At 39.9% G+C, this 15,437-nt stretch overlaps 1 protein-coding gene across 4 annotated transcripts in view; it reads left to right on the forward strand.

The window, feature by feature from the left end:
* Positions 1-564: 564 nt before the first annotated feature.
* The window catches only part of LOC309655329 (protein SIX6OS1), a 107,750-nt gene continuing 92,877 nt past the window's right edge, over positions 565-15,437 (forward strand). For all 4 annotated transcript variants that reach the window (XM_082450412.1, XM_082450414.1, XM_082450413.1 and 1 more), the window contains exon 1: positions 565-14,711. In XM_082450412.1, coding sequence (XP_082306538.1) covers positions 14,611-14,711 — 101 coding nt within the window. In that variant the 5' untranslated portion in view covers positions 565-14,610. The remainder of the gene's footprint in view (positions 14,712-15,437) is intronic.

Raw genomic sequence — 15,437 nt, forward strand, 5'->3', positions numbered from 1 at the left:
CTGCCTTGGGCCTTCTTCTCTTCTTCCTCTATACTGTTTCCTTGAGCAATCTCATCTATCCCCATCTATGGTAACCTCTAAATACGTATCCCCTGCCCTGATATTTCTCCTGAGCTCCACACCAATATACCCATTTATGTGCTTGATCTCTCTGCAGGGGTCCCTCAGGCAGTTCAACTCCACATGACCAAAATGGGGCTCAGGATTTCCCCCATGCCTGCTCCTCCTCCTATATTTTCTATCTTTTTTTTTTTTTTTTTTTTTTTTAATTTTTTATTTTATTTTATTTTTATTTATGGCTGTGTTGGGTCTTCATTTCTGTGCGACGGCTTTTTCCAGTTGCGGCGAGTGGGGGCCACTCTTCATCGCGGTGCGCGGGCCTCTCACTATCACGGCCCCTCCCATTGCAGAGCACAGGCTCCAGATGCGCAGGCTCAGCAATTGTGGCTCACGGGCTTAGTCGCTCCGTGGCATGTGGGATCTTCCCAGACCAGGGCTCGAACCCGTGTCCCCTGCATTGGCAGGCAGATTCTCAACCACTGCGCCACCAGGGAAGCCCCTATATTTTCTATCTTAAGAAAAGGCACCACAGTTCCCTGAAGTTTCCAAGTCAGAAACTGAGGGAAGTTTTATATCCAATCAAATTGCCAAGTTGTTTCTACCTACTGACTGTGTCCATCTTGTATCCATTTCCATCTCCATCTGTACCAACACTTTATTGCCACGATCCTTATTCAGATTCCCATCATTTCTTACCTAGACAACTACCACTGTCTCCTAAATGATCTTTCTGCTTCAAATCTCACTCCCCTCCAATCCATTCTCCACACTATACTCAGGGTGATCTGTCACTCAAACACATCTGATCTATCACTCAAACACATTAAATAGAGAAGAACCTCTATTTAAAACCATCCAGTGGGCTCCAGTTGCCCTTAGACAAAACCCAAACCTCTAAACCTATGTAGCATAGTAGAACATTTATTATCCTAACAACGGGAACTAGAATTTTTCTTATTAGGGAGAAAATGGTCTTTGTTAAGAAAAATACTTTAATGTGTTACTGGGGATGAGCTGAGAAAAGTTCTAATGACATGAGATGCCAAAAACTAAGGTAACAAAATAATTGTCAGTCAAAATAAATAGAAATATGAAGTTGGTGAAAGTCCTGATGGTGAAGAGGCTAAGGACTTTGGAGAACCAGAATTCTAGTATTCACTTTAATTTCTATGTTGCAATGTTATAACCCTCTCATACACTCTGTAAAATCTGCTACTTACACAAATTACCTGGGTGTGTTGGTGATAGTGTGTGTGCATATGTGGGTGAGTGAGTGTTTGTCTGTAAAAGAAAAGAAAGGGCTGGTTCCATGTCCTGGTCAACATTGTATAGGGATAGGACTAGTCCTCATTCATGACAGTGATAATCCTTTAACTGAATTAAGCAGTAATTCACAGTCAGTAATATAAACCTATTAGAAATTTGATGGAAGGCTTTGGACCTTCTGAATTCCTGTGGAATGAGGTTTTAGATCTGGCTTATCTAGGTCTTTATGTAGCTGACAGTGTGTTGCACTTGATTACATTATCTTGCATTATTTCTCCATTGCCTTTCTTTTCAGATTCATCTCTCATTTCTCTTCCTCCTGGACTTTATATTCCAGACATGCTCAACTTCTTCCATTTACTCAAACTTGACATAAATCATCTCTAACCTCCTTGCCTTTGCAAATGAAGCACTGCTCTTCCCATTTTTAACTGGCCTACCTCTATTTTTCCTTCACGTTGCAGCTTACATGTCATTTTGTCAGGAAACTTTGCCTCATCTTTATCTGTTTATAAGGTAGGCTGCAGATTGATTTAGTACATAACCTGAATGGGAAAGGTAAAACTATAAAGTTAACAGAAATAATGTTAAAAAAATGTCTTTAATGACCTAGGTTGGGGAAGCAAAAATCCTAAGGAGAAACAATGATGACCTTGATTCTATCAAGATTGTTTCATTCAACGAATGAAAATATGGAAAAAGGAAACAGATGTGATAAATTTGGAGAAAATCCTTAAAAGGACCTAATATAAGGTATTCCTACAAACCAACAAGGAAAGAGCAGAAACTACAACAGAAAAATGGGCAAAGGTCATGAATAACTAATCCACAGGAAAAAAAATCAAAATGTTAACAAGCATGTGACAAGAGCTCAAACATTAGTTAATTAGAAAAGTGGGCATGAAAATAACAAGGAGAGAGCACTTTACATGCATCGAAAAGGCAACAATTAGCCAGTTAGTTGAGGTCAAGTGCTGTCAAAGTGAGGATAGAGGAAGCTTCGTGCCCTGCTTAGCACCTTTTTTAGAGAGCAGTTTGGTGCTCCACAGTCAAATTAAGTGCATCTATTCCCTATGAGCCACCAGGTCCTTCCTAGGTATGTAACAGGGAAGAGCCAAATCTGACTACACGTTGGATCTGTTTCTTTTACTTTAACCTTTGCTTCCCGTTGCTTTTGTTCACTAAAAGGATACTGTCTATACATACTGGCCTGCCCTGGGGAACCCTGCTCCTCTGCCTGAATGTTAAACCAAAGTGCTTTTGTTCAGGGAAGCATCCGGACCCTGTCCACCTGTGGATGGCTGCAAGAAAGAAGAAATTAACACATCCCCTCCCCCAGGCTGGCCATTCCAAGAGATATTTGCAAAACTTATGGCCTTTTCACTTTACTTCTTCATCTCCTCCCCTTCTCTGTGCTATAAAAGAAACTGGCATCCAAACCCTGATAAGATGGTTTTTCGGAGACACTAGTCCGCCATCTTCTCGGTCTGCCGGCTTTCCGAATAAAGTCGTATTCCTTGCCTCAACACCTTGTCTCCAATTCATTGGCCTGTTGTGTGGCAAGCAGGGCGAGCTTGGACTCGGTAACAGGTACATATTCCAGGGAAATTCCTCCACAGGTCCATAAGGAAACATATTTGCAGATGTTAATTCTTGAGTTGTTTGTGTACTGGGAAACTGAGGGCAAATTAGGTGTCCCTTACTGGGAGAGTAGAGATGAAAAAAGTGTGGTAGATACACACTGTGGAATACCGTACTAAAGTGGTTAAGAAGTGATGAACTAGATGTTCACCCAGCAACATGCAAAGTTGTTATAAATATGATGCTGAATGAAAAAGTAAGAAATAGGATGAAGTCTAGCACAGGAAGACTTAAGAAAATAAAAATATAAACTAAACGCCACATACTTTATAAAAACACATATGAAAGGACTTCTGGTTTCCAGCCCTGCATACAGATAAAGAGCTTGGAGATTGTCACTCCCATCCTCACAATAAGAAAAAAGCTGAACAAACTGAAAATCAACAACTCTTAGATTCATCAGAGAATTGAGGCCACAGGGTAGACTGCTGCCCCCAAACCACAGAGACAGATGGGTGGATAAAGGGAATCACAGCTTAACAGGGGCAGAAGCCCAAACCTGAAGCTAGTATCAGTAGGAGCACTTTAAATTTTATGTGACCAATTGCTGAGGTTTCGATGTAGACTAGCTTGAGAGTTAAAAACTCTGAGGGGTCCCAGTCTTAGGAGGCTACACTTTCACGAGTTTTACCTCCAGAAGCCCCCACCAGGTTCTCAAAGTATAGACTGGAGAAAAAAATCCCCTAGTGCTTCTGGCAGGGGGAGGGGAAGAGTAACCATTTTGAAATATGGTTACTCTCAGAGCGCTCTGTTCTTCTTAACAAGGGCTGCCCTAAAGGGAAACTATTTTACCAGAACCTAACCGACTGGCACTTTACCGAAGCCTAACCAATCAGGGAAAGGGAAATACCCAACTCCAGCCGACACTAGCCTTTGACTTAGAAGAAAAATGCCCAGCTCAAGTTCACTAAAAGACTGAGGCCTAATTACAGGACTGTAGAACACTTCCCTTCCTCGACACCTCAACAGGGCTCCCGTGTAACAGGGGATTACAACTAAAAGAACTGAAAGCCTCAGACCCTATTTAAGGAGTCCTTAGGGAAACTCAAAGACAACAGAGGAGACAAAAACAAGGATACTGGAGGAAATTTTAGCCCCTGAAACAACAGCCACAGCCAAGAGTAATTATAACCTAACTCTTAGTGAGATAGGCTAGGGGATACAAAATGGTACAGTCCCTTTGGAAGACAGCTTGGTGGTTTCTCACAAAGTAAAGCATAGTCTTACCATACACTCCAGCAATTGTACTGCTAGATATTTACCCAAGTGAGTTAAAAACGTACACCCACATAAAAACCTGCACACAGATATTTAGAGCAACTTTATTCAAAATTATTAAAACTTGGAAGCATCCAAGATGTCCTTCAATAGGTAAATGGATAAACAAACTATAGTATATACATGCTATAGAATATTATTCAGTAATAAAAAGAAATAAGCTATCAAATCGTGAAGAGACATAGAGGAAACATATTACCAAGTGAAAGAAGCCAGTCTGAAAAACTGCATACTGTATAACTCCAAGTATATGACATTCTGAAAAAAGCCAAATGTATGGAGGCAGTAAAAAGATCAGTGGTTTCCAGAGGTTTGGGGTCAAGGAGGAATGGATAGGTAGAGAGCATAGAGAATTTTTAGGGCAGTGAAACTATTCTGAATGATACTGTAATGGTGGATATATGTCATAATGCATTTGTTAAAACTCAATATACCACACAGTGTCATGTAAAATATGGACTTTAATTAATAATAACGTATCACTATAGGTTCATCAGTTGTAACAGTTGTACCACGCCAATGTAAGATGTTAATAATAGAAGAAACTGAAACTGACGGTGGTAGTGGGGGCAGAGAGAATATATAGAATATACGGGAACTCTGTACTTTTTATTCACTTTTTCTGCAAACCTAAAACAGCTCTAAGAAATGAAATATATTAATTTTTTAAATGTCTTTTTTTTAAAAAAAAACATGTGCAAGACCCAGCGCAGGGAAATAGAAAAGCCAATATGCTTGGGAGCTTTTATTTTAAGCTCTTTCCACTTGGAGGTCCCGAGGTTGATCGTGATAACCTAGAAGATACTAAAGAGGCAGGTGGTGCCAAAAGACACCTCCTTGCCCACTCTGGGTAGATAAGTAACAATTTTGTATCCAAAATCTCTGGGGGAAGTGTTCCAAACCAAAAGCTGTCAGTGTCTGGGAGATTCCCAAGGGAGGGCCAAGTAGGTGGCTGAATTCAGGTGGCTGGATGAGAATCAAATCTGTGGATTTGAACCTGAATCCACTGAAGTATATGAAGATATAATGATAAAAAAGAAAGTTCCCAAGATTCCAGCTGTAGTCTGTGATAAGGAGATGATGAGATGATAAGAGATGGTTAAATCCCTGGAGGCCATTCTGCCCCTTCCCTGTTATTGATACTCATCTTCAGAGCCAGAGGATTCTGCAAAGGAGCATGAGGTTTGTGGCAACTAAAATCCACTCTTCTCCCCTTAGAATTTGTTCTCATTTTGAAATACTTTTAAAATATGTTTTGCTGGACTTCCTGGTGGTCCAGTGGTTAAGACTCTGCGCTCCCAAGGCAGGGGACATGGGTTCGATCCCTGGTCGGGGAAGATCCCCAATGCCGTGTGGTTCGGCCAAAAAAAATGGTTTTGCTTTAATAATTGATTTTATAAGTTTGCAATATATATTATCATTCATGTGGCACCTAGAGAAAAATTGTTTTTAATGCTTTATTAATAATAACTGATTAAATCTTCAACTAAAAATACTTCCCACCCACCTGTGATTATAACATATCAACACATTAGAATGATTACCTATTGGCAGAGAGGGGAATGGAAGTAAGGAATGGGAATAAAAGGTCTAAATAAATAAAACTAGAGATGACCTTACACAGACCAATAACAGTGGTGTGTCCTGAACAGAGGATGATTCCGTTAACCCTCTACAATGGCTTTTAAAAATTATCAGTAATTCTCATTTGGGGTGGAGAGTGGCATATCAAAATCTCTCAGGTATGTTAGAGTGGATCAAAGGCTAAAAAGAAATGAGTTAGATGGTCTTTCCAAGCTTGTTGAAAGTGGTTTGATGTAGTGAAAAGAATGCTGAATAAGGAGTCAGAAATGAGTTCTGCTTAGGCTACTTCAATGCCACAGGCAAGAGATGAAAGCCTGGATTACACAAGCAATTATCAGGGGTGGGTCAAAGATGGTTTGGAGGTCAAGCCATTAAAATAGGAGGTATTTTGGGGTGTGAGGATGAAGAAGAGGAAGAAATCAAGGATGACTATATAACTTCTGCTTTGGATGACTAGGACGGTAGGGAACACAGGTGGAAAGGGAGGTTTGGCAGCTGGGTAAGATGAATTCAGTTTGGCTGTATTGAGGTTGAAGTGTGTAGAGGTGAGGAAAATGCACCTTGCAGAAGCGGCTGACTAGGGGTAGCGTGTTTGATTAAAGGCCCCAGGTGCTGCTGTGTACTGACACCAATTATATCAATCAGGCCAGGCCAAGCCTCCAACGGGCAGCTCCCAGCCAGTGACTGGGTATGGCAGGAATACTGAACAGGTCCTCCAGGTAGATTTAGAATTTCTTTCTTTAATCAGCAATATTGGCTGAGGGCTCCCCATCAGCCTTGCTGAAATTTCTTAGAACTGTTACCGACCAGAGTCCTTGGCCTTTCCCAAGCAATAGAAATTGACTAGAGGCCAGACAAGAAATTCAGGCAAGGCTTTATTGGGGCCCCTGCTGTGGCAGGGGGGACCAAGAACAAACAATGGGTTCCCTTGCTTGCTTGCTCACCCTGTGGGGGGCGGGTGCAAGCTGGTTCCTCATATAGGGTGAGGGTAGGGGTGTGTCCAGGGGTTGGGCCAGAGGGGTGGCTTAGGTGGTTTGCCCATCCCTTAGGTGATGTTGTGTGCAGGGGGCATGCTCAGTACTCTGCTTTTGCTCCTGACACCCCATTTTTGCTCCAGGCTCTTCAAAAGTGGCAGTTGGGTTTTTTGGTCTCTTTGTATCTTTTGAGTCCAGAATTTGCCCCAACTGCAGCATGCACACAGTTATTTTTAGTCCCATATAGTTTCTTTGTATTTTGTTGCTGGAGGAGAGGTGTGTCCAGATGCAAGCATTGCAGCAAAGGGTCCCAGGTCCCAGCCTGTCTCAGAACTGCATAGCAGAGTAAGGCTCTTCCACTCAACCCCCCTTCCTTCTTTCCTTCCTTGTCCCCTCACAAAGGGGCAGACTAGTCTGCCAGCTTTCACAGACTCATGGACATCCTCCCCATATTTCCCTTGCCAGTATTGCCCCCAATTCATCTCTTCCACGTCTAGTCCCATTTTGACACCTGCTTCTCAGACAACCCATGCTAACACAAGTTGTTATTGGGACATCCGTTTAGAGATGCCTAGCTGACAGTAACAAATATAGGTCAAGAGCTTTAGAGGGGTTATATCAATTAGAGTGCAAGTAATAGAAAACCCATCTCAAACTGGCTTAAATGATAAGAAAATTCATAATCTTGTAATCTCACTCGAAAGGGAGTCCATAGGGAGGGTAATTTCTAGGAACGGTATGGACAGGGTTCTCCATTTCTCCCAGACTCTTTTGGTTCTTCTCAATTTTGCATATGGACTTTGTCCTCAGGTGATGGTATTAATCAAAAGATGGCTCTTCTTCCAGCCTCAGCTCAAATGTCTCATATTCTGTGGAGGCTTACTCAGTCAAGCCAGTTGGACGCCATTTCTCTTCCTTTCAGACTTCAGTGTCTTGGTTCAGGCTGATATGACAAAAATACTGTAGACTGAGTGGTTTAAGCAACAAACATTTATTTCTCACAATTCTGAAGACTGGGAAGTCCAAGATCAAGGCACTGGAAGATCCACTGTCTGATGAGAGCTTGCTTCCTGGCTTACATACAGCCATCTTCTCACTATACCCTCACTTGGCCTAGAGAGAGATCAGCTCTCTCGTGTCCATTCTTATAAGGTCACTAATCCCATTCATGAGGGCTCCACCCTGATGACCTAATTGCCTCCCAAAGACCCCAAATACAATCACATAGGGGTGATTCAACATATGAATTTTGGGAGACACAAATATTCAGTCCAACACTTGAATCTATTTGGTACTATTTCAAGGTTAATTGTTTCCATGGCTGCCTCCTTCTAGACTGGAAGGGAAAGTAGAGATCATATTATATTTAACTTTTATCCCTATTTAATGCTTTGCCCTGTAGTTGGTATTTAGCAAATATTTATCCAACTAAATTTACTGTTGTTTCTTTGGATAGAGAAATGGAATTTGTGCTTGAATTCATTTAACATTTCAAAATAATCTAGAAAAGGAGGTACATGAGAAATCTTGACTTTCATTCATTGCATTTAGTCTCATTAGATAGTTGAACAATGTGCTGATGTGGATAAACTGCAAGAAGCTCAAATGAGGATGTGGACAGATGGGTGAAATATAAGAGTTGAAATTTGGGAATGATGCATATGGCTAGTGAGTTCCAAGCTATGATTTCCAACATAGGGAAAGGATTTAGGAGTCCATCTGGATTATTTCTTGAAGGTTTTGACCCAATATGTTGCCTCAGCCAAAAAAACCAAACAAACAAAAGTAGAAAGAAATACAATCATAAATATATAGAGATGAAAGGTAAGAACAAATCCTCATACTCAAAATCAGAAATAAAATAGAAAACATTATCCTACCAGTGAACAAACTCCTGTTTGAATTTTGAATGATGAATCTCAAATAAAGGACTAGAAAAGACTGTAAATGCTGCTGTGAGATAATCAAGAGAATAAAAGAATTGCTTAGTGAAGACAGATTGACAACCCAGATCTTGGGTGCAGAAAAACAGTCTGAGAGAAAATATAATCAAACAAGAGGCACAGCTTAAGATAAAAACAGGGGACTTCCCTGGTGGCGCAGTGGTTAAGAATCTGCCTGCCAATGCAGGGGACACAGGTTCGAGCCCCTGGTCCAGGGAGATCCCACATGCCGCGGAGCTACTAAGCCCGTGCGCCTAGAGCCTGTGCTCTGCAACAAGAGAAGCCACCGCAAAGAGAAGCCCGCACACTGCAATGAAGAGTAGCCCATGCTCTCTGCAACTAGAGAAAGCCCGTGTGCAGCAATGAAGACCCAATGCAGCCAAAAATAAATAAATAAAATAAATAAGTTTATATATATTTTTTAAAAAAGATAAAAACAGAGTCTTTCTATCAAATTCCAAAATTCAAAAATTTGGGGGCACACTTTAGTATTGACAAAGCAATTTTAAAAGAAGAAGAAACAACTTTTTTTAACAGGCAGTTTTTAAATTCAATACTCCAAGAGGTGATATGAATTAAGAGTTGTATTAAATTCAGGGCTATTCAGTTCATACCAAGTTATAAAAATTGGGCTGGTTTAAAAACACGCAGAAGTATTTTGAGGTTGATGTTGGGGGGAATCATCATGCCCTTCTGCTAACTACCTTTAATGCCATGGATGGACCTGTTGCTTAAAATGAGAATTTTTCAGTGATCAGTAGCCACCTGCTCTTCTTGATGGACTGTGAATGGATCCAAAATTATGAGTCCACTGGCTTTCAGTTTTATATGTGTCTAAGAAACTATTTACACATAACCCACTATTATAGACGAATTGTTTCCCCACCCCCAAATTCATATGTTAAAACCCTAACCCCCAATGTGACTGCATTTGAAGATAGGGCCTTTAAGGGGGTAATTAAGGTTAAATGAGGTCATAAGGATATGGCCCTAATCGGATAGGACTGGTGTTCTTATAAGAAGAGGGAGAGACACCAGACTACCATGTGAGGACACATCAAGAAAGCACTGTCTGCGAGCTGAGGAGAGAGACCTCACCAGGCACCAACCCTGCTGGAACCTTGATCTTGGACTTCCAGCCTCCAGAACTGTGAGAAAATAAAGTTCTGTTGTTTAAGGCACCCAATCTGTGGTATTTTGTTATGGCAGCCTGAACAGACTGATATACCCACTAAGTGAGACACTAAAATTAAGTGAAATAATAAAATTTGGAGTCCAAAACCAAAAAGTAGTATATTATCCAGGATATATATATGTAGTCTATATATATATATATATATATATATACAGACTTAGTATGCGCTAGGCACTGTTCTATGTACTTTACATATAAACACCCTTTTAATCTTTACAATTACATAAGGCTGGTGCTATTATTAACTCCATTTTACAGATGATGAAATTGAGACCCCCCCCCGCAATTAGTAATTTGCCTAATGACACAGACTGGGTTTCAGACTGACTCCAGACTATGCTCCTAATCACTGAATATAGTATAGAACAGTGCTGTTCAATAGAAATATGATGTGAACCATGTATGTAATTAAAATTTTTCTAGGAGCCACATTCTAAAAAGTAATGAGAAACAGGTAAAATTAATTTTAATGATATCTTTCATTTAACACAATATATCCAAAATATCATTTCAATGTTTATTTAATATAAATAATTATTAATGGTATATTTTAATTCTTTCCTTAGTACTTAAGTCTTCAAAATCCAGTGTGTATTTTAAACTTACAGCACATCTCAAAATTTATATTATATTTTAAGTACTCAATAGCCACTGTATTGGACAGCACATGAAAAAAGGTATTATAGCTTAGAAAGAACCCCGAACAAGGTCCTTCAAAGCTCCTACTTTATATATGCACACATATTTGGAATTCTTCCAGTTTTTTGGAAGGAAGTTTTCTTATCAGAGTATACCATTAGTGTTGTCTTGAGTTGGTTGTGGTTTTAAATTGCTCCTATTGGAGTATGAATGAAAATATAGAATTGCTGTTATTTTTTCTTGTAAATTTATGTGTGGTTGAAATTTTGTTATTATCAAGTTCTTTTTTCCCTAGAAAGTGGGAACATGTAGAGTAGGACTTCCTGGCGTTTTCCCCACCTAAATAGGTTATATAGTTAGAAAAAAAGAAAAAGAAAACTACTGAGGTAGATGGATTATTGGCCTGACCTGGACCAGCACTGTTTTATTTTATTTTATTTTATTTTATTTTTTTTATAACAAGTAAGACACAATTGTGAGATATGGTTAAAGGAGCTTCTATGACGGTGAAATAGAGTGATGCTAACCAGTTTACAGAAATCCTTTATGTCGAACTCAGTATAACTGTAGGCCTTCTTGTTACCTTACCATACAGGTATGGTTTAGAAGTGTTTCTGAAGGGGTCTTTTCTCTAACATTAGCCTAACTCCAGTGTTATAGAGAAGTGGTTATTTTTAAACCAAGTAAAAAAAGAGCTTCACCATGTTATAACGGCCACATCCCTTCAAGACTTTTAAAAAAATGATTTTAGATTATCTCCTTCTGTTTCCCTATATACACATTTATTGTCTCTAGATTCCAAGGATAAGTGGATAAATGTGATGGTTCACATTTGCCCTGTAACTAGTTAGAATTGGTTCTCTAAGGCAAATATTTCTCCTCCTTTGCTTTAGCTTTACCAAATGATCTGAGCTGAAGCAATCTTTTAAAATGGCCACGATGCACTCAGTGTTTTCAAAAGCAAAGCACTGTAACCATTTAGATCTATCGTCATTATTACAATGCATCCAGTGGCTCTTCTTGTAGAATTAATGCGTGGAGCTTCCATTAAGTGTTCTCAGAATCTGCTTGTAAATAGGCCAATCTATTGTCTTCTTGACTAAGTATTCATATATGAGTTGAAAAATATTCAGAGACATCACCAAGCAGGGAGGAAAAAAACCACAAATGTCAGTTTTGATAAGAAAGAGTTTCTCTCTAAAGGGTTCTTAGGAGGTTCAGGGGGGTTCCCAAGGGACGGTAGAATAAATAAGCTATCAGGAAAACAGCTAGGAGTCTGGAGATCTGATAGTAGCCCTCAAAAACCCCCAAATGGTTGTCAACTTAGAAAATCCATGGAGAAAAAAAGATTAAGGAAAATAAGCTGATTAGACTAATAAAAAATAACAGAAAATATTATAGCAATCTTCAAATATATGAGCTGTGCCTTAGTCAAGAAGCCTGGGTGCAAGTGAAAGAAGCCTAATTCAAACTAGTTTAAGTGAAAAAGAGATTTTTAACCTGTTTACATAACTGAGGAATATCTGAGGAACATCTGCCTGTGGGTATACCTGGATCTGGGGTCTCAAACAATGCTTTCTTGATTCTGTTTCCTTATCTGTCTCTCCTTTCTGCTCCTTTCTGCTTAGTTTCTTGCTTTTCCATTGTATGTGGCATTCCCCCCAAGGCAGAAAGATGGCCCCTGACAATGCAGGTGTCATTGCTCTACAGCTTGGGTTCCAAAGGGAGAGAGAAAACTGTCCCTTGGCCTCCAATTTGGAAAATTTCATGAATATTGATTGCTCTGGGTTGATTACTTGCCAGACTGGCCGCCTGGACAAATCACTGTTTCCAGGGGGCTGTAGTCCTGCGATCAGCTCAGCCTGGCTTGTAGGCCTGCGCCTCCGTGGTGTGATGGGGAGGAAAGACACTGTGATTAGCAGCTCCACCAAATCCACGTGGAGATTTTATTAAAGTAGCTTCCAATTCAGTAGCTTTGAGTTGGGGGACTGAGATTCCATACTTCTAGCAAGCTTCAGGGGCCACCCTTGAGTAGCACTATTCTAGAAGACATTTGTCAACTGGGTATAATTCTATAGCATCTGGTCAGAAGAAAACTGGAGAAGGCTATGTGTGTGAGATTGAGTTTTAAACGTTTTAGATTTAATTATTTGAATTATTCCTTAATGGGAGCACTATTATCCAAATTTTGATGTCATAGAGTTTTGTTATTTGCTAAATGCTCTTGACTCGTAGGAGAGCAATGACTAAAGCACTTACTTTGAACATAATTTTGAGAAATACAAAAGTAAGATACATATGGAATATGTTTTCTCCTTAAGACATGAAATAATTGGAGAAAGAGAAGGCTATGGGGCTAGGGCTGGGACTGTGGTGTACAGTTGGGATGACACACTCACAGCGCAAGGCTGGAGCTAAGAGGATACTTTGCTGTGGGCAGTGCGAAGAAGTCCAGGTAAGCAGAGAATGGCTTATAGGTACTCAGCATCAGAGAGAATTGGTGACCAGTAACAGGGCTCCATCTCCAGGACTGGGGTTCAAGGGACAGTATTCAAATAATGTGGGTGGGGATGAGGAATGAGAATAAAGGCTGCCATGGGGAGGTAAAGATCAAGGTAAAGTATAGAAACTGGGAGATTGGGCAAATTATCGAGATAAGCATTTAAGATACTAGAAAGGGAACGGCAAGGGCTTAATTTTAGAAGCACAATCCAACTCCAGGTACCAAATCTGAGGTATGAGATGGAAAACAGGCTGGCTTGATGTCTATTCCATTAGTGCTGAACTAGAGCTCTTTAGAGCCTATGGTGGAGAGAGTAAAAGTCTTGGAGCTGAAGAAAGTGGAGGCAATAGGGCCATGAGTCCCGATAAAATTTTCAGGTGTGAAGTCCCAGAGGTACCAGGAGTCGCAGGTGTGAAGGAGGGATGTATGGATAGGAAATCACACAAGTTATTACAACTGGAAAGTGTTCTATGGCTTATATGGATAGCTCTTTATCGTGATTTTATAGTTATTTAGTCTAGTCATTGTTGATTACCTCACCAGTTGATAAAGAACTGTGTCTGTTCACTGGAGTGGTAGTGACAGTAGGTAGATAAACAGATTTGTAACCCAAAGCCTGTATAATTGCCCAGAGGTCCTGCAAAGAGGAGGAGTCAGTTCCATCAGACAGTCTTTTGAATCTGAGATACTTTAAAGTGTGATATTTCCTCTTGGCCCTTTGGTTAGCTGCAAAGGAAACTACCTAAGTTACAAATCAAAAGCCTTACTACTTTTTACTTCTTTGGATTTATTTCTTAAAAGAATAAGGTGTTGGATCAAAAGGAGAAATCCGGTTGGTTATCTACCCAAAGTATGATGCACATAACCAGAGATGAAATATATTTGTCTTCAAAATTCGGAAATTTCTATACCAAAAATATACAGAGCAAGGAAATTCTCCAACAATATAAAGGAAAGTGTGAGGAATTTAGACTCCATAGGGATACTTGTTTTCTTCTCTAATTCCACCTTCAAAAGGTCTGCCGTTGCTTTCACTCTGCACATATTCACCCCTTCTCTCTAGTCATACTATGTGTAGAAGTGAGCTCCCTTGGGAAGCCTTTGGAACTTGCTCGGAGATGGGGAGGGTCCCCAGAACTTCCCTCAAAGTCTGACTCTACATAATGAGGGGAAAAAAGAATCAAGAATAGTCTTTATTGCTCTATTTTACTCTCCATATAAAATAGTCATGGGTCTTTGATTTCCTTAGGATAACTGCTAAACGCCTTTTGTAGAAGGAAGAGAACAAAAGAATCTTTGCAGAAGACAATAGCAGTCATGCAAGTTTTAGAAGTAATTCAGAGATTCAAAGGCAACAATATGTTATGTCTTGTGGCAGAGATTCCAGAGTAAGAAACGGATTTTTTAAAACGTTGATTAGGGAATGCCACATTAATGAGCAGATGCAAATTAAAAACAGTAAGCCCATGGTGATTCATGGTGAGTCAGCTAAGGTAATTTGGTAATCCTAACACAGGATGTTCTTTGATGTCTCTTTCAGTTTGGGGTTTTTCGTTTGTTTGTTTTGACTTCTTCTTTTTTCTTTTTCTTCATCAAGGGAGGAGGAGGGAGAGAGGAAATTCATTTAGGTAAGTTAAAATTATGCAAAATCACTTTTCTTGGCTTTTGCAGTTTGATTTAACAAATAAATAAGCACATGTCTATTTGACACCCTTACCTGGAAACACAAATGTGCTGGAGCCTCTCTATCATGAAGAATGTACTGACTCCAGAAAAGGTGATGACATGTTTTTACTTTTTATTTTGTAATAATTTTAGACATAGAAAATTTGAAAAAATAGTACAAAGACGTAGCATATATGCTTCACTGAGCTTCCCCTAATGTTAATTATTTACATAACTATTAATTAACAGTTAAATATGATGTTAACTATTTCCATCGTATGATGGAAGAACCAGGAAATTACTGTTATCTAACTTATGGACCTTATTGAAAGTTTACCAGTTTTCCCCCAATGCCCTAATTTTCTGTTTCAGTATCCAGTCTAGGATCCCACATTGCATTTGGTCTCTGACAATCTGTGGCATTCTTTAGTCTTTCATAACCTTGGCACTTTTTTTTTTTTTAATTTATTTTTGGCTGTGTTGGGTCTTCGTTGCTGCGCAAGGGCTTTCTCTAGCTGTGGCGCATGGGCTTCTCATTGTGGTGGTTTCTCTTGTTGTGGAGCATGGGTTCTAGGTGCACAGGCTTCAGTAGTTGTGGCACGTGGGCTCAGTAGTTGTGGCTCACGGGCCCTAGAGTGCAGGTTCAGTGGTTTTGGTGCACGGGCTTAGTTGCTCCGCGACATGTGGGA

This window comes from Balaenoptera physalus, assembly GCF_965194825.1.
Source record: "Balaenoptera physalus genome assembly, chromosome: 2".
Taxonomy (NCBI): Eukaryota; Metazoa; Chordata; class Mammalia; order Artiodactyla; family Balaenopteridae; genus Balaenoptera; species Balaenoptera physalus.